Source organism: Labrus bergylta, chromosome 8 (assembly GCF_963930695.1).
Source record: "Labrus bergylta chromosome 8, fLabBer1.1, whole genome shotgun sequence".
In the NCBI taxonomy this organism is placed as follows: Eukaryota; Metazoa; Chordata; class Actinopteri; order Labriformes; family Labridae; genus Labrus; species Labrus bergylta.
This window is the reverse complement of record NC_089202.1, coordinates 2,752,054-2,770,195: the sequence shown is the minus strand read 5'-3', so window position 1 is coordinate 2,770,195 and position 18,142 is coordinate 2,752,054. Positions and strand designations below refer to the sequence as shown.

Here is an 18,142-nt window from a genome sequence, read left to right as displayed (position 1 = left end):
CAGCATGAGTCCCTCTTTATATCTCATTTCTGCACAAGTCCTTTTATCCCCCCTTCGCTCGACTAGGAAACCCCGGGAGGAAATCCCTCACATGTTTTGACATGGAGCACAACTGTCCCAAAACAGGACCAGACCCTAACAAGCAGGGAGCCAAACTAAGTCAGATGGGCTTAGACACTAAAACAAAGACAGGGGCCGTCAGGATCATGCTGCAATCCCCGTGCAATGGCCAGTGATGAGGGAATCAAGTCTGGCTGGCGCTTTTTTTGTTTTCTTTGATTGTTCAACTAACTCTCAAAGGGCGCTGTGCTCGGTCTCCTCTGATGATCCAACAGACTGCATGGATTTTTTGATAAAAATAGTTTGTTAGTTTACAGCAGAAGAAAGGGGAGGGTGGGGGTGTGTTTGATGTGCTTGCAGTGCTCCTGTTGCATGGGGGGAGAGAGGTAAAGCCAATTCAGGAAGGGCTTTATCCTCTCTAAGGCCTGTGCTGCATCAAACACTTGTCAAACACAAGGCAGACAAACAGCTGAATGGCTCTGACAGATCTGATCACAGACACAGGCAATAGGAGTCACCGCCGCTCAGCTCGTCTATCCAAGCACCACTCTCCAACCCCTGTCAATAATCCCCCCTTCAATTCACTAAAACACAAACAGAGGGCTTTGAGGCATATGGCAGACATTTTCTTGTTGTTTTTAGCTGCGTATGATTACAGTGCAATTTCAACGGTCATTTCAGGGTCTCACCTCTCCGAGGTTTGTGTAGTCCAGAATGCAGCAGCATCTGTCAGAGATGCAGCTAAGGAAGGAGAAAGGGAATCAAATCAAATGGAGACTTAAGCTCTCACTAATCTGAAAGAAATGTCTCAAGGCCTGTCGGGATCACGGTCCTGAACCTTGCCACCCAGCGGGAAGGAGCGTTTATGTCGGAAGGGATTTGATATGGTACCTGAAATGGATTGAGTTTCATGACACAGACCTCTCAATCATGTCTTGAGATTTTCCTTTGAGACATAGCATGTTAGACTCGCAGACAAAGCAATATAATGTATAACATATTTCTTGCCCTGACAGATACCCCAAAAAGAAAGATGTGGTATTTGCACAGGGATTAAATACTCTGCGTATCAGATAATTATTAGATTGTTCTTTTACAGTAAATCACTATCCAATGTAAAAAAAAAAACTGTTTGAATTATTAGTCAGAGGTATTTTCAATTTATTGTGTGAAATATTTTACGATTTACTTTCAAATTCACATTGAATACTTTCAAATCATTGGTCAAAATGTTTTCTATTTTTGCCTGCTAGTGAAAAAACAAACAAATGCAAGGAATGCATCATGCATGTAAACACACCTAAAATTACAGTTTGCTTCTCTTTGAATAAAAGAGATGTCTCTTTCTTATCTCCATCTTTTTCCCCTCTTCACATAGATAATACATATTGTATCTTTAAATGTAATATATGACCGCAGAAGATCATTTTGGATCTGATTGCACAGTGCACAAATCTGAGGAAGTCAGGGTATAGTTTATATAGCATCTTTATAATTTTCAAGTTTCACTCTTTGATTGATGACCTGATATAATTATCACTGGATGCTGAATTTTAAGGGCCTTTAAACCCTTTCAGCTTTTTTTTGTTTTTTTTTCCAATCTGCAACTTTACTGGAGCTATCACAACACACCGCTTTCATCAGCAGCAACAGCATTTCATGTTTTCAGCCAGGAAGCTAATCATAATGTAGCATAGTTTAGCTGCTAAAGATTTGTATATTTTCTTCATGTGTTGGTGCATTAAAACAATTTATCCGCTTCTAATCTCAGACTTGTGTCTAAGCAGGTTGGTTCTTTTTTCTTTTTTTCAGTGATGATAAAGTATATTCAAGGTAACTAACTTGTGCTAGTATTTACTCATTTAAAAGTTGACCAATGACATCACCTTAGTATTTTGCTTTTTTTTCTGTTGATGGGAGTGTTGTTTTGAAGTTTCCCTTAGCCTCTACTTACCACTATAATGGCTGTGCTTTAAGTCTGTGCCCCCCCCTGTATTTGTCACTCTTCAGAGACACACACGCACACGCACAACGCACACACACACGCACACACGCACAACGCACACACACACGCACACACACACACACACACACACACACACACACACACACACACACACACACACACACACACACACACACACACACACACACACACACACACACACACACCAGAAACACATAGCCAAAGGGCAGCAGGCCTATACTTGTTGTTTTGTTGTGTCTGCATCTGTATGCTGGGTCCACACTCATGGTCATGAGTGGGTCAAAAGCCACAGCCTCTTTGAATCACTAGCTGAAATTAAAAGCTGTGATGTCTCTATAAAGAGGCCCCACCGAGACAGAGAAAAACAGGGAAGGAGGGTGATGCGAGTAGTAGAGGAGAGGAAAGGGAAGGAGAGGAGAGGAGAGGGAAGGAGAGAGCCAGTGCAACTGTGCACCAGATGTTTTCAGGCTCACCCCTTCGGCTCCTCACCCTCCTTCTTCTCTCCTTCAGCCAGACCACTGGAGAGGGGGGACTCAAGTGCATACAGCATTCCCCCTAACAATGTGCGCCACGCGAACACATCCTCTTCTGTGGCATGCACATTGTTCCTCTGACAGCCCTAGCATTGTGATACGTGATACAATAAAAAAAGAAGGCGTCGCCCGAGTGCGAGACAGGAAAAGAGAATGGAAACACGGGGCGAGAAAAGAGAGTAGATAATGTAGTGACTTGTTCTGCCTGTGAGGTCTGTTTTATTGTTTGTCGGTGTCTATTACGTGAGTCTCACACTCTGGCTGCGGTAAATGTGCGTGTACAAAGTGTGTGTGCATGCATCCTCATCTGCCTGCTGTGGTGTGAATGTGGAGATGAAAGCGTTTGCGGTCCACAGGAGAGCTGGCAGCAGTGCAGGACTGGAGGTCTGGCAGACAGAGAGAAGAGGTGCAGGGATGCAGCACGGTCAAACAGAACCAGCTTGGGTTAACTAAATATGAGGTGAGAAGACATATACAACTTCCACAGAGGGTAAGGCTAATGTAGGGACTGATTCATTTTAGTGACTGACTGAAGCAAGAAAAGGTTAAATATGCCTCAATTTAATGGTTCCACTTTATCATTACAAAAAACCTTCCATAAAGCATATCATTAATTGTTTTCCAAGAATATTCTTTTACCAGTTTGAACGAGCCTCTTAAACTACATTCTAAAGCAGGGTCGACATGGTTTCATGACATGGTTTTACAGATTGTCGCCCCTGAAGCTGCTCTGTAAAATTATTTCACACCTCCCTGTATCAATTTTTTTTTCCCGTCAACTTTCCAGTTAAAAAACTGTGAAATGATCACCAACCATGGTAAGGGGCCAACTGTCACATCCCATGACGGCATTTCTGTCTGGAAGTCATCAGATATGTTTTAACTGACCTTAAAGAAAGCCCCATATCTGAGATGAGCCATACTTCAAAGATCCCATCTCAAGCTGCTGCCATCCATCCTTGTAAAGACACAGACCGTGTCTCGTCCTCTGTTAGGAAATCACAGGGAATAACTGCACCAACTGCCCATCGCGGACTCGTTTACTGAAGGTGTGCTTTACAGCTCCAACCATGTCATGGGCAATATCAGTCCATACACTGCCCAGCGGGGGGAAATAGCTCCCGTTTGTGGGGCATGAAAAAATGAAAACATTCCACTTCTGTGGAGTATTTCCCCCTTTACCTCCTACTCCTTCCTCTTCTTTACCCCTCCCATTTGCTGCCACTTTGTTTGTTTGTGTACGTCTGTTTTTGATGGGGCTGTTGACGCCGACCCAGATGCCTAATTTCCTCTGCAACGGAAGCCTTGCAACAAATGAAGTGTTCCCCTTTCTTTTGACAGAGTCACACTAAACAGTCTCAAGGTTTTCAAGCTTAAAACGGACCCATTTAACTCGTGATTTCAAAATCTGTTCAGCATCAAACAATCTGCAACAATGCACACATCCCAACACTGCAAGTTGTACAAATGCATAGTAGTATCCTATGTGTACACAAGTCTACAAAAGGCAGTTCAGCAAAACCACAACTCAACTCGGCCAAATAGTGTGAAAAAAAAAAGCTTCCCTCACACCCCTCCTTTTTCTTCCTGCTTGGAAAAGACCAGATGACAATAATGTGGAGAACGGAGCCCTGTTGAGCACCACTGACCCCTCCTCTTCCACCTCCCTCTACCCCCTGGTCCTTGAAAGGCCTCCACATGTTTATGGTTCATGCCTGTGGTATGACGATGGATTCTCCTCCATCATGGGGTGTTTCAAATATTGCTCTCTGAAGACAGTGGCTGACAAAGTGACAGCAGCCATATTTATTTTGGTCAGAGAGCAGGGGCACTTAGTGGGAAGTTAATCAGAGACCCCAACTCCTCCTTCTTCCCAATAGCTTCCAGCATTGCCCTGCCCCCAAAATAAGGAATGCACCAAGGGTAGGGAAGTCTCAGACACTTATGGTAATGACTTTCTCTGAGGATGGAAGATTTATCACTACGAACTGCATGGAGATGCCGAGAAAAAAAAAAAAAGTTTGGGTTGAGAACATCACGTGTTCGACTGCCTATCCAGACACAAGCCTAGATAATCAATTTTCATCTTGTTAGGAGAAGATATGAAACATAAGCATGAAGACGGGTAAGAAGAAAGTATAATCTATGGCAGAGTTTTTTAAAAATTGGATGGCTGAAACAGAACTTGTGTTAATTTGTGACTGTGACCGCAATGGTGACCATAACTGCCATTGGCACTGGGATGCTGGAGACCTGGCCAAGTCAATGACAGGTTGATGTGACTTTCCTCTTCAACCATACTTTTATCCACTACTGCACATCGCAGTGTTCCAAAACACTGATCTCAACCCTACAGCTCCATAGTGTGTACAACATGAAGAAGTGATCATCACGCTGCTGTGTTTGAGTCGTATTCATCCATATAACCAAATACAGGCATTACTTAATTAGTTAAATTAATGATGTCAGCTTATGCAGTGGGTGGTAGTAACTGGGGGGAGGGTCGACCCAATAAGACACCAGTCTAGGCCCTGTGTCTGGAGCCAGGCTGTCCATTCTGTCCAAAGGAGGCAGGGTGCTTCTAAGGCCTCCACTAGCTACTGTGTCAGCCCCTATGGCGCAGCCTTATTAAATGAAGATTAAGCCGTTGCGCCCCTAGTCACAACAGGCTGCAGTTTGAGGCACACATAATCACTATGACAGGGTGGCTGCCAATTAGTGCTCTCCTTTTGTCCTGGGAAAATGCTCCTCACTCTGCTCCTGCTGGCGGGAAGAACTGATCCGAACTGTCCATGATATTACCCAGGCCAGAGATTGTTGTTAATCACCAGTCATTCCACTGTGGCAGAAATCAGAGAGGGATTTGTCATCTGTGCACCATCTCTCCCTTCCATAAGCCTGGACTTCCCGTAGAGCACACCCGGGCCACATTAATTGGAATAATGAGTTAAGTACGCGGAGGAACAGAAGTGCAAACCTCTGTTCTAAGTGCCTTGGGTAGTCTTCAGAGTAGTGTCTTGAGGAAAGCTTGATTGTTGTTTGGCTTGACAAACTACACCATGAGCTCTTCTGCTGAGACATGTAGAACACACTCCATCAATTAGCCACAAGTTGAAAGCTTGCATCTGTTTTACAAAAAAAAAGCTGGCCTCATGGTAGAAGGCTACATTTGACAAAAACACATCCAGAGATGTGTTTGGATTCGTGTTTCCGAGCCAAACACAGGCAAGTTTCAGATGTGATCAAGCTGAGTGGGTAATTGAAATGCTCAGAAGTGAATGGCATGATTCGGTAGAGATTCAACCTCTTGGCGCAGCAAGTATAAACAGCAAAATTGTGTGTCACACGCATGCATGCGCATTAAGTGCTTGCCTTCACATAAAGACTGCCAGAAACTGGAATTATTTGGTGTCTTGAGCAGTGCTTGCTACACACAAGGCGGTTGGGTTTCCTTCCAGGGCGGATTTGAGGCAATCATCAATGTTCTGTGCATCCTTTTACAGAAGAAAAGACTTGGGAGCAGATGGTACGCAGACGGTGAGAACCAGGAGGTCCACAGCACAGTGGATTCACCACAGAACCAGACCGACTTCATAGACAGAACCTGGCATTATTCCCACTAGTGAGCCAAATCCTCTTTGGGTCTAGTCACTCTGGAGTGGAACTGGGTTTTACTTAAGGCTCCTTCACCAGAGTGTAGGTGCTTGTGGGGTACATTAAACAACCGCCGCCTCTCTGTCATGTTCAATAGCCTTAAATACAGACAAATACCTTGCGGGGGCTTTTGGATCTCATTGTGCAGAGGAGATATAAGGTGGAAAACTGAGTCTAGGTGGATTTATCCTCTTCCACAGCCCAGCTACGGATTATGTAACAAAACATATTTACCCACGGTTTCAAATTGATGGCAGAGGGAATAGACTGGGCACCGTGGCTGCAAGAGGTGGTTATCACAGTTACAGTATAAACTGGAACTGCACACACAGTTATGACAGACAGTATTAGTGGTGACTGGATCCAAGCACTCAGATGACTGATGGGATGGAGGGCTTGGCCTCAGTTGAGCTCTACAGCAGAAAGGGTTTCTCTGGTTACACGCACAGGGAGATCAATACTCCCACAATGGCCCGTCGCTTTCCAAGTACAGGTACATAATCCAATGGACGGAGATAATCATGATATGCCTCTTACTGCTTTGCCCCTTTTCTCTCCATGAGGTCAGCAGGATGGCAATGAGTCATCACAGGCTTGTACAGTAGAAGTAGTCATAGAAGCATTTAGAATATAAATTGTTATCAGTTTCAATATTTGCCAAGCCATTCCATAACCTCATACTGCAAAATTTGTACTTGTGTTAGATTTGGGGTTTGGCCGGTGCCTGCACTAGAAATGCCCCTAAATGAATCTACCTCCAAATCAAGCAAGCACAGCTGCACAAATGTCCCATTGGCCTGCTAGCATAAAGACTATTGTGTCGTCTGAGAATCTGAAAGCCGATTTGTAAAACTGTTGGAAATTAGCCCGAGTTGCAATGGTGTGTTTGTGTTGGACTTTACTCCCTCTTAAATCTCGAACCAGGGGGATTACATCAAGTGTGAGAGAGATTTAACATTTTAAGTTGTTTGTACAACATCTAATGTCATTGACACTGCAGCAGTGGCTGTTGTTCAAATATTATTGAAGGGTGGGTGGGCAAAAGGGAGGAAAGGATGAATATACACAGATTGATTGAAAGGTGTACAAGACAGCGGAATAAAAAAAGCTGAGAGTGCCGATTCAAACTTGTCACCCACGACTGTTTTTAAACCAGTGAATCTGGTGACAGCGGTTGCTGGGAAATGTCTGCAGGGAATTCCTTAATGGCATCAATGTGGAACAGTGTTATCTCTCTGTTCACCTTTCCTCTCCTCTCCTCCCATCAGCTCCCAAGACTGACCGAGAGAGGAACCCAGTTTGTCAATGCTGATAGTGCCGGAGCAGCTATTAATAAAGTCTCTTTATTGTTTATAGCCTGTTCAGAGCAGCACTCCTGGGATCCAGAGGATAGAACTGTCTCCAGAGTACAATGCAAATGTCTGGCGTGCTCGCCAACCAAGCGGCCACAAGACAAAACTTTCTTATCCCTCTTGAGATAGTCTACCACATGTTCCATTGAAATATAATATGAAATGTAAATATTAGTTTGAAACAAGTGGGTAAAAAATAATTGATAAAGATTCATCAGCAATGCACATATTGAAGGAGCTGTTTAGGTACTGACGAGGTTTTTTGACAATATCCATCCACATACAGTTGTCCATTCTAACAGGATCTCTCCTGGAGAATATTACTGAAATACTCTGTGCGACCCCGCTGGTTAAAACATACCAAATTCTCATTTCATTTTTTGCCAAATGTCAAGGATTAGCTTGACATTGGAATGACAGTCAAATGGGAACAGCTCTTGTCAAAGTGTAGCGCCAAAAAATGTTTTTGATCCGTGCGCACCACACTATCTTTCTCTGCCATTTTTGGGACAGAGTGTGTTATCAGGACACTGCTCTACTGGCAAACACGTCTGAGAGCAGCAAATGAATCCCAGCAGTGTGAATGATATACAGTGTTTACACTGATCTGCAACTTGTACGGAACACATCAGACACGGTTTACACAACTCTTCATGTTTGCTGTGAAAATGCCTCTGCTCTTGACATTATCTGGGCTTTACTTTCCTCTGCTTGTGTATGTTTTACAGAGGGGATTAGATCTTTGCCGACACAGAGGGAAAAGAGGATCATTTGCGTTGTCTTTGTGTGCAGCGGCTAAGCTGGGAGCAAGGGATCTTTCAATGACATCCAGTGTAATTTAAATACATAGATATGTAGAAATGCAAGCCAGGGTGATCAGATAAGCATTTCCATAAATAGTGAGTACCTACATGCTGCTTCCTCTGTCTCCATTTAATCCACAGCATCTTTACGGTCTGCTGTTATATAATCCTATGCTTATCGCAAACATTGGTGTCTGGTGTCCGTGGAGAAGAACTGATAAAATGTTCATTTTTAGATTGTCTTCAATTTCAAGTTAACCTTAAAAGCACTTCTTACTTACTTAAATAGCCATAATGTGTATTTTACCTCTGTAAATTTGCACTTGGTAATAGTGAATGGACATGAGCTTGTATAGTGCTTTTCTAGTCTTCTGACTACTCAAAGCGCTTTTGCACCGCGGGTAACACCTACCCATTCACACACTGATGGCAGAGGTTGCTATGTAGTGTTTAGAATTTAGAAGAAACTAATCCCATTCATACACATACTGTACATACTCCGCCAATGAAGCAGCGGGAGCAATTTCGGGGTTAGGTGTCTTGCCCAAGGACACAGCAAAAAAAGCGGTTGAGTGGTATTTTTGGTTGACCTTAATCATTTTCGTCATCATAATTTTTTTGTCTTATGTCTAGGATTATTTTGTTATTCTTTTGTTTAATATATCCTCAAAACGTAAGAACTTTGATATGATTTTTGTAGCAATGAGTCACATGTCCATGCCCATTTAGTCTCTCAGTGGTATTTTCCAACGAGCTCAGACGTATTGCAGCCTCTTCTTGAACCTCCACTTCCTGATCACTTGCATTTCAGAGTATGGCCTCTCCTTTGCTTTGCTTTATTATCACTCATTGGAAGTGATTATTTTACAATGTCAGACGTTTGCTCGTGAAACAGTGCTGGATATCCTCCCATTGGACTTCAGCAGCTTATATTTCGATATTGTATTTATTTGAACTGAAGAGTGTTGCATTTCACTGGCTTTCCACGAGTGGGGAGTTTTAACTAGCGGTCGAGCAGTGGAGAATTAACAACACATGCTTAAGTCGGAAATTTAAGTCTGATTTATGAAAAAAAAAAGGCCACCACAGAACTTTCACAAGTCTGCAGAGTCCTTAGAAACACACACAGTGACACTTTAACACACAGCTTTAGCCACAGAGCTGCTCCATTCTCCACATGGATGTAACTTAGTCACAGTATAATAAACTGTGATGAGAGGTTTGCAATGGCTGCATCGGTAGGTACTAGTAGCCTTAAGTAAGATAGATCCATCTGGGACTCTATGCTTGAAAAACAAAAGCAGTGCATGGGGGTCAAGGAGACACCCATGCACCAAGACCCAGGACACAGGACAAAGCTTTAGGAACTAAATGTGCCATGGAGTCACAGTTTCCAAACAAGAGAGCAAACACTGCCCGGGTAGTGCTGAAATATGAGAAACTATCAGGGTTTACTTCAAGTTTATTTACTCTTTCACCACTTCACTAAATGATCCTCCCAGTCAACAGTCCATGCCAAAAATGGAGAAAAATCCTCGAGGATTGAATATTTTCCTCTTTCTGTTCAACAATGTTTTTCTTCTTTTGACAGCCTGAATGGTATCTGCCACTGTAATTGCTTCCTTATTTGGTGAATTAAATATTTACACTTGGCCTATCCTAATCCAGTGTTTATGAGAGACATAAAAGTGCATTAAGGGAAAAGACATTTATTTTGAAAGAGCTGCTAACTGAGGCCATCACCCCAAATGGTGTGTTTGGACGGTCTGAGAGAAATGGTTTACTTTCCAAAAAAAAAACTGTATTCAAACACAGAGAAATTCCAGATTTGACTTCTCATTTAATGGCCTGACATACATGCTGTGTGCACCGCAAATATCTCTCAAGCTGACGGGAGGAAACAGAGACGGCCATTGAGGAAACCTGCAGTTCGTACTTTGAAGAATTCCACTGGGGAGAGGAGGGGAGATGGGAGAGAGGGGGAAAAATATACCTCAGAAAAATAGCTGGCTCGAACTCAGCAGCCATGGAAAAATACTGATATTTCACGCACGGAAACGCCAATGTGCACCTCAAAAAATGCAGACGGAGAAAAAACAAAGACTGAGTGCAAGGTACAAGGGTTACAAGAAACAGGTGGAAGTCTAAGAGGGGGAGCGTTCCCCTATGGGGTAAGTGGGCTGTTTTCTTTAATATTCACCAGAGTAGTGCAAAGTGAACATGGAAGGAGTCTGGACTGTCTGACAGAATATCTCTCACACACATAAACATGTGGCTGTATAACATCCTTACCTCTCCTGCAGTGCCTCATGGCCATTTTGCACATCCTGGACTCAGCAATGGTGGGACAGGGTATTGTGTCCTTGGGTGGTTTCTTTACAATGTGCCGCGTCCGGGTCTCCAGACCCCACTTATAGCCACAGGTTTTGTTTCTCCTGGTGCAAGCTCCCCACTCGCTCCACTGGCCCACCTCACAGCCCTCTGCAGAGACACACAGGAACAGTGATGTGCAGTGAAACCACAACTCAGAGCAATTTAGAGGCAACGGAGAGACCCCAGGTCAAGCTTTAATAGAGGGTGAAGGAGCTTTACTGGGATGCTATAACCGCTTTGTGTGGTCCAAGATGAACTGCTTGTTTTTATGTCCATAACAAACAGGCCGACTGAGGTTATAGAAAACTGTGTGCAGGTAAAGAAAGACATTATTTTACCACTTTTTTTAGTATATATGTTTTTGCACATACCTCCACACTCCATGGTTTCCTCCAGTGGGGCAAAGCCCTCAGGGCACTTGTCAAAGCATCGCCCTTTGTGTAGGTAAAAACCGGACTTGCACTTAGTGCAGAAGTCTTTGCTGAAGCAGGACTCACAGTTCTCTATCCTGCACCCTGGAGGAAGAAAGAGAGAAAAAGGACAGACATCAGGGTATGAGCAACCCTCTCATCTGGAGTTGATCGAGAGCTGAGGGGTTTGGGGAAGGGGGTTCTTGAAAGGATTCTACCGTCTCTCCCACAGAAGAAAAAAAAAGTGGATGCCCTGTGAATCATTTCTCTCCGGGGCTCAAGTGTATTTCAGGAAAAAAAAACTTGTTTTGCCTGAAAGAGATACTTCTTTCATGTCCCTGCTCTTGTTTAGAGTGAACAAATCAACAGTGTGAAAACGCAACAACAGAGACAATGAGGAATTATGTCACGCCGCGGCCTCTTTCAACAGATTGCCCCGACATCCAACAATCTGGATACAAACACACAAACTCGCATGTTTTCAGCATGGAGTGCTCAAACAGGAAGAGTACTATTGCTCCACACTGCGCCAAGTTTGTTTCTTTCCAAAACTAAGCTGTGGGTTGAATTGAATTGAATGTTTTGGCTATAATATAAAAGGGGGGAAGGTGAACTGGGAAAGGGGGGGGGGGGGTTGGGTGGAGGGTCAACAATACTCTGTGTTCCCCTACCAAACAAATACTGATACATTTAGTAAGAAAACATAACACCCTTATCCTCCCACGCCACACCCTGCTCTTGCATATTTTGCACAGTTGCCGCGCTCACAGTGAAAAGTGGCATGGCTGACGGCGATGTGTCATAAAGCCCTTACTCTGCAAATAGCACGTCAGACAGAAATTACAACAACCACACCAACAGGGCGACACACAGGCCCACATGATTATAAGGAGCCTCCCAGAGCTGCCTAATTTACGACCCTCCTCAGAAGCTTTATGGGACCCTATTGCTTAATAGACTTACAATGTCAAGTAACCACAATCTATAAGCTTCCCAGGTAAGGATGTTATCTGCTCCTCTGATTGTGTCGTGCACAGGGACATAACCATTCATAACTGAACGAGCATTTCTTGACACGTAAACCTACGCTACTGGGATTTCCCAAGTGTGAGCGCTACGGACGCTAAGGGCTGCTCTTTTATCTGTGACCCTTGCTGGGCCTGGGGAAGGGAAGGTTCTCACAATCACACCCCTTAATTACACCATCTCCAGCTAACCATCAGGCCTCCTCCTCAGCATTCCTCCAAAACGAGGGGGTCCCTCCCCGCTTTACTTTGAACCCTAAAGTATGGCCTCTGCCCACTCACTCTGGTCTCACGCTTTCCCGACCAGTCTAAACAAACCATGGAAACACACAGACAAACACACACACACACACACACACACACACACACACACACACACACACACACACACACACACACACAACATACCAATCAGATATGGCTGTAGATAGTGCAATGAAGCTCTATTCTGGAAAACATAAATCCCTGATTTCTTTGGTTGTTTCCTGTGTTCAATTTAAACATCTGATATTATTCATCTGTATTTCAAACTGTGGAGCCATTTTATCTTATTTCTTATTTCTTTCTTCCATGTCTTGGATATCTGCAGTTACGCAGTGCTGTTGAGATTTGTCTGGAGTGTGTAAGTTGAAGGGATGTACAAATGTATTCACAGGATGTACTGTTTTTCGCTACCTCTCAACCTTTTACTTTTGCATGATTTTGAACCAGTCAGGCTTGAGTTTGACACAAGACAAGCACAATACAAGGAGCAGGCTAATAAATCACCAAGCTAATTTGAAAGCACTAAGCTGTCTCTTACCCTACACACTTCCCAGGCCTGTCATCACCTGAGAGACGTTAAGCTCCCAAACACAAAAATAAAAGAGTAAGAATGGGGGGGGGGCAAGAACATCTGGCAGTACTCTCAAGAACTAGGGTTGTTGTGCAATCCTCAGTTATTGACAGTAAATACAAGCAACACAGATGTGCGAAATACTGTATTCTTGCAGCAGCAACAATTTAGTAGGTTTCTGATTGTGACATTGCTGTTTGTTTCAGATGTGGTAAGGCAATTGTGCAAATGCTCGGAAACCTTGATTTCTAAATGAAAGATAAGTAATAATGTCCCTATATGAGATGGATGAGGTGGATGACACATCAATGCAGCTTCATGGGAGTTAGAATGCTGGGAGGCAAAGCCGGAGGGTCTAAGGTCATCACAGACGAGGTGGGTCGGAAGGGATCACCATGACAGACATTTATCCCTCCGTCCAGTTACTGGCAAAAGGCTATCTAGGACAGCATGGGCTATCTGTGATACTGGAGATGCTCCCACGCTGATCTGTGGCCAGGCCAGTAGTCAGGCATCTTGTCCAGCAACTCTAGAAACAGATACAGGGGAGCGGGTTCATTCTTCACGCAGGATTAACCTCTGGACCACCTTTAAAGTCTTCATCTAGGTGCCTCTGGGAGACTAATGAGAAATAATGAGGTCATCAGATCCCATTGAACGCCTGGTGTTCTTGGGACTTAAACGTATTATCATCATTATCTACAAGGCTGGTTCTGGACATGAGTTATATTATGAACACAGGAAAAGAAAAGCCTTATGTTTCAACTCGGAAAGGAATTTCAGAAGCTGCTAATAAAGTGGCTGTGTGCAAAATCTGGAGCGATAATGCAAGCTCTATACCCTGAACCTCTGTTACACTCAAACATGTTTGTTTGAATTTTCACAATGTGGTTTGTATGTCAAGTGTATTTGAAGTTACGAGATGAGTCACAGAGCGTTACTTGTGACCTAATGGCACATGGTTGGCAAAAGCCGGTCCCTTTACTGTGGTCCATAAGAAACCGAACGGTTTTATCATGGACACTCAAAGCCACATGTCAGCTTCAGTCAACTGCTGTTCCTCCGCAGGCTGACAGCGCCATGTGTAATCACTATATTTATTTACATGAACATTCACTGTTTAAAGAAAGGGTGCTAAATCCTTTGCTGGTGATTGATGAATCTCTTGCGTTCCATATGGGTTCTTTTTACATCATCTAGGCTGGAGTAGGGTTGTCTCCTGAAAGTCTAATCCTCCTAAGGAAAGCTTACCAGACCTGATATTGTGCGGAAGGAGTGTCCATGTTGAAAAAGGCCTGGTAGGGAAAAGGGGGAAACAAGCTCTGTTTTTCCATCCCACACCTCCAAGCTGAGTAGAACAGCTTTGACCTACGCTATGGCTTCTCGTCTTGGCTGACATAGAAGCTTTGACTTGCTCGCTGCCACCCAGCAATGTCGCGTGGAGCTTGGGATGGCAGAAGTTCATTACAAAGGCTAGAACTGCCATGTTCTTTGCACCTCTCTCCATGCAGTTTTTTTCCACATGGGTGCTCCTCTGCACGCTGGTGTGGAGCTAACTGAAGCAGAGGTGGTGTTCCTGTCAATCAGCATCTCCCATGAGAGAGAACATGGTTGGCAGATGTGTCAGCAGTCTTCCTAGTTTCTTCAACCCAAGGGTTTGCTCCTGTAAGCTCCAGTATAAACTGAAGCTGTATTCACACGTACTGAAAACTCCTGAAAATGTCCTGAATTTGTCCAGGTGAGCTGCAATTGTGAACGCAAACAGCCAAATTTCTCATCCAAAGTTTACCCAGACTTTTTTCTGTCTGCCCCCTGGGAAATTGTCCCTCCCCCACCCCTCCATCGTCTGCCAGAGAAAACTTCCTACTGTGAGGGACAAGTGAGAAGAAGTAACACAAGTGCATGTGGGAAAGCAGCTATAGACAGCTCAAGATTCAGACAGTGGTCAAGCACAGATGACCTTCCACTCACACTAAGCAAACCCAATTCAATCCCTGTCCAGCTGCAATATCATGAGATCAGGGCTCAGTTTGGTGTGTCCATTGTATTGTCTGGCGGATCTAAAAGCACAGTCAGTAGAGCTGTAATGATTAAATGTCCCTTGGTTAACTTTAAGGGCCAAGAGCAACTGGTCTTTTTGTTGGTCAGACTGTGCAATGGAAATACCCACAAACTCAGATTTTAGAGCAGGAGAGAACTTGAATGAAAGGCGTGGAGAGCCAGAGCGGGAGAGAGACGGCCAGAACTGCCAACTTAAGGTTGCAAAACTCATATTATTTCCTTTATGTATCCTTGGTACCCATTTGGCTAACGTCCATGATTCATGGCACGTATCCATCTCCAACCCAACATAGTCCCATGAGGTACTTAAGAAACTAAAATGATCTTGGAAAAGATGTAGCCAATCAACCTACTGTTTCCAACCCTAATTAGAAGTGACAAAACAGCGATAAATACAACAATGGGATTTTGTAACAGATTTCCTGAGTCTGACAAATGCAATGAATAAAGAATGTAAATTAGCAATCCAAAAAATTACTCTTGACAGGAGAGTCTCTAGTGGCACATTACGCTGGCACTGAATGAGCTGTGATATTTAAACCACGTTTCCAGGATATTGGCAATCTCAGGCCTTGATCACACTGGTTGTTGGTTGGCAGCAAACAGCTGTTTTTTTTTTTAGGCCTGCTGCAGTGAAGTAAGGCAACTGGGTTCGTGGCTATAATGTGTGTAAGTGTGCATAGCAGTTGGGGGTCTATCATACACCCTGAGGGAGGAAGTTTTGAATGCTACATCGCTCCCATGCTGACCCTCTCAACACTTATTTATTTTGAAAGACAGCTCTGATAGCCGCCTTTGAGCTCATAATTCTTTTAGCCAGAGAGCTTGCTTGTCATACAAAGTGACAAGATATGCTTTGTCTTGGGAGTGTATGTTAAAACCGAGGTGTTGTGAAATGTGACTGAGGGGAGAGCATGCCTATACCACATTCACACAGATCCAACTATACATAAAGCAGCACAGTGTGTGACCATTGCAACAAATCTTCCCTGCAGAGCAGTGGGTTGACACCCGCAGTCACTGGTGTGGGGCCTCTTCTGGGCAGCTGATAAGAACCCCTGTGGATAACGCTGGAGTTACTGCATTTGGTTTATGGCTCATATTAACCCATTCATTAGCTGCTGAAAGGAGCTCTTGCAAAGCAGAAACATTGGAATACAATTTATGAACATCCAAAAAGATAGCTTGCTTATGAATGAGCTTCATCTTGCTAACACTGTGGCCATGTCTTGGGCCCCTATGGAATCCAGTTGATGTGTAGCTGTAAAATACAGTTCTGTTATGTTGGGAAAATATAGTCCCTATTGCTGTGGCTCTTATAATGGGTGTATTTTCTATGTAGTGAAGCAAAGTCAGACTTGCATTTTAATTTTTATAAATGAAGGCCCATTTTTTTCAATCTCTCATGGGAAATTAGTAGATAATGAATGGTAGGGCCAATTTATAAGGATGACAAAAAATCCTATGATGTTTTGAATTATTACTATATATTACATTTTTGCAACAAATGCTACAATAGATCACGATATTCAGTTTGTCCTAACAGCCCAGTCTCTCTGCCTCTGTCTCTTCCAGTCCGGTGGGGTTTGTTTTGGCTGTTTGGTGCCTTTTTTTCTTGTTGGACTTGTATGTCAAATGTCTGTATTTCTCACATGGTAAAAGGCATGTATTGTGTTTTTGAACTATGTAAATCTATAAACACAAATAAAGTGAAAACATATATGTATATTAAAATGAATTAATTAATGATGCATTTAGATTCAACTTACATGCATACCAATTACAATTTTAAGGACTGTAAGTTTTCTTATACATGCCTAAACAAATGATAACTGAATAAAAGTGTTACTCCAAGATGTGGTAAACAATTGTTTATTGGTAGAGTTGGCCAACTGAAGTTGAGCCGTTCCTACTATTTGAAGTTTGGTGAAGGATGTCAAAGTCAAAAGCATTGCTTTCTCAATCCCACCAGAATAAGTTTTATTTACAGCAGAACATGAATTGGTTAGTTTATGGCATGATGATAGACTTAGTTTGGTTTGGGTTAGGTTAGGTTAAGTTATATATATATATATATTTCAGGTGTGTAGAGAAACAAACAATCTTAAGAAAACCCTCTAAATACTGTCAGAATTTCTCAAACCATTAAAAAAAATATATATATCAAATATTGAACACTAGCGTTTTCTAAGGGCAACCTCTAGTGTCAAAGTGCTTCATATCGCAAGCATACAGTGTAAAAAGTGTATTCATCCCTTGTCTCCTGACAGAGCTCTATCTGTCACATGCTTCAGGAGCCTTAGTGTCAGAAAACCTGACAGTAGGGTTCCAGATAGTGAGTGGCTGAGTGAATAAGCTGCTTACTTCTTGTTTTCCTTTACCTCTGCAGTCCACTATTTTTTTTTTTTTAAATAGATAAGATCACACAGACAAACTCTAGTGTAATAATAAGCAGCTGCTCTGTAAGTGATTTCGGAGCGTATGTTTGAAAGCTCAGACGTAATGCCACGTTCCAGGCCTCTGTGCAGGAGCACACAGCAGCTCTGATCACGTCTTCCTAGTACCCCTCACCTTCATTTAACATATGCACCTTTGAGCTCTTGCTTACCAGTTGCCTATGTCAACTAACAAAGAATATTCACTGACCGGCAATTAGCTTCCAACCCCCTAAACTATCCGTTTATGGATGTTGAATGTGAACTGTTTAGTGAACACGACATGCAGAGCGCAGCTGAGAACAAGGGTCAAATGGGAAACTGGATTAGAGAGTCATGACTGTAGCAGTGATCACATCAAAGTGGGTCTCTCTCTGAGATCTGATGCTACGTGACAATACAAGATGTTGTTCTTTGAGCAGTTTGTACGAGTGGGATTCAGATTAACTTGCCACACATCAGAATCAGTTAGAGTCAAAATGCACACAGCACGAGGATACAGCCGCTCGGGTAGCAGGGTTAAAGTGAAAAATACAAAAACGGATTTTCACCAGAGAACAAGATGTCTTTCTCTTCCAATTTTCTCTGACTCATGAAAGTAGGATGAAATTACT

At 43.2% G+C, this 18,142-nt stretch overlaps 1 protein-coding gene across 3 annotated transcripts in view; it reads right to left on the bottom strand.

The window, feature by feature from the left end:
* The window catches only part of rspo2 (R-spondin 2), a 58,843-nt gene that overhangs the window by 12,915 nt on the left and 27,786 nt on the right, over positions 1–18,142 (bottom strand). For 2 of the 3 annotated variants that reach the window (XM_065958221.1, XM_065958222.1), the window contains exons 4-6: positions 11,134–11,277; positions 10,682–10,870; positions 750–801 (exon numbers count right to left, since the gene is read on the bottom strand). In XM_065958221.1, coding sequence (XP_065814293.1) covers positions 750–801; positions 10,682–10,870; positions 11,134–11,277 — 385 coding nt within the window. The remainder of the gene's footprint in view (positions 1–749; positions 802–10,681; positions 10,871–11,133; positions 11,278–18,142) is intronic. The other variant, XM_020634785.3, reaches the window with a different exon arrangement.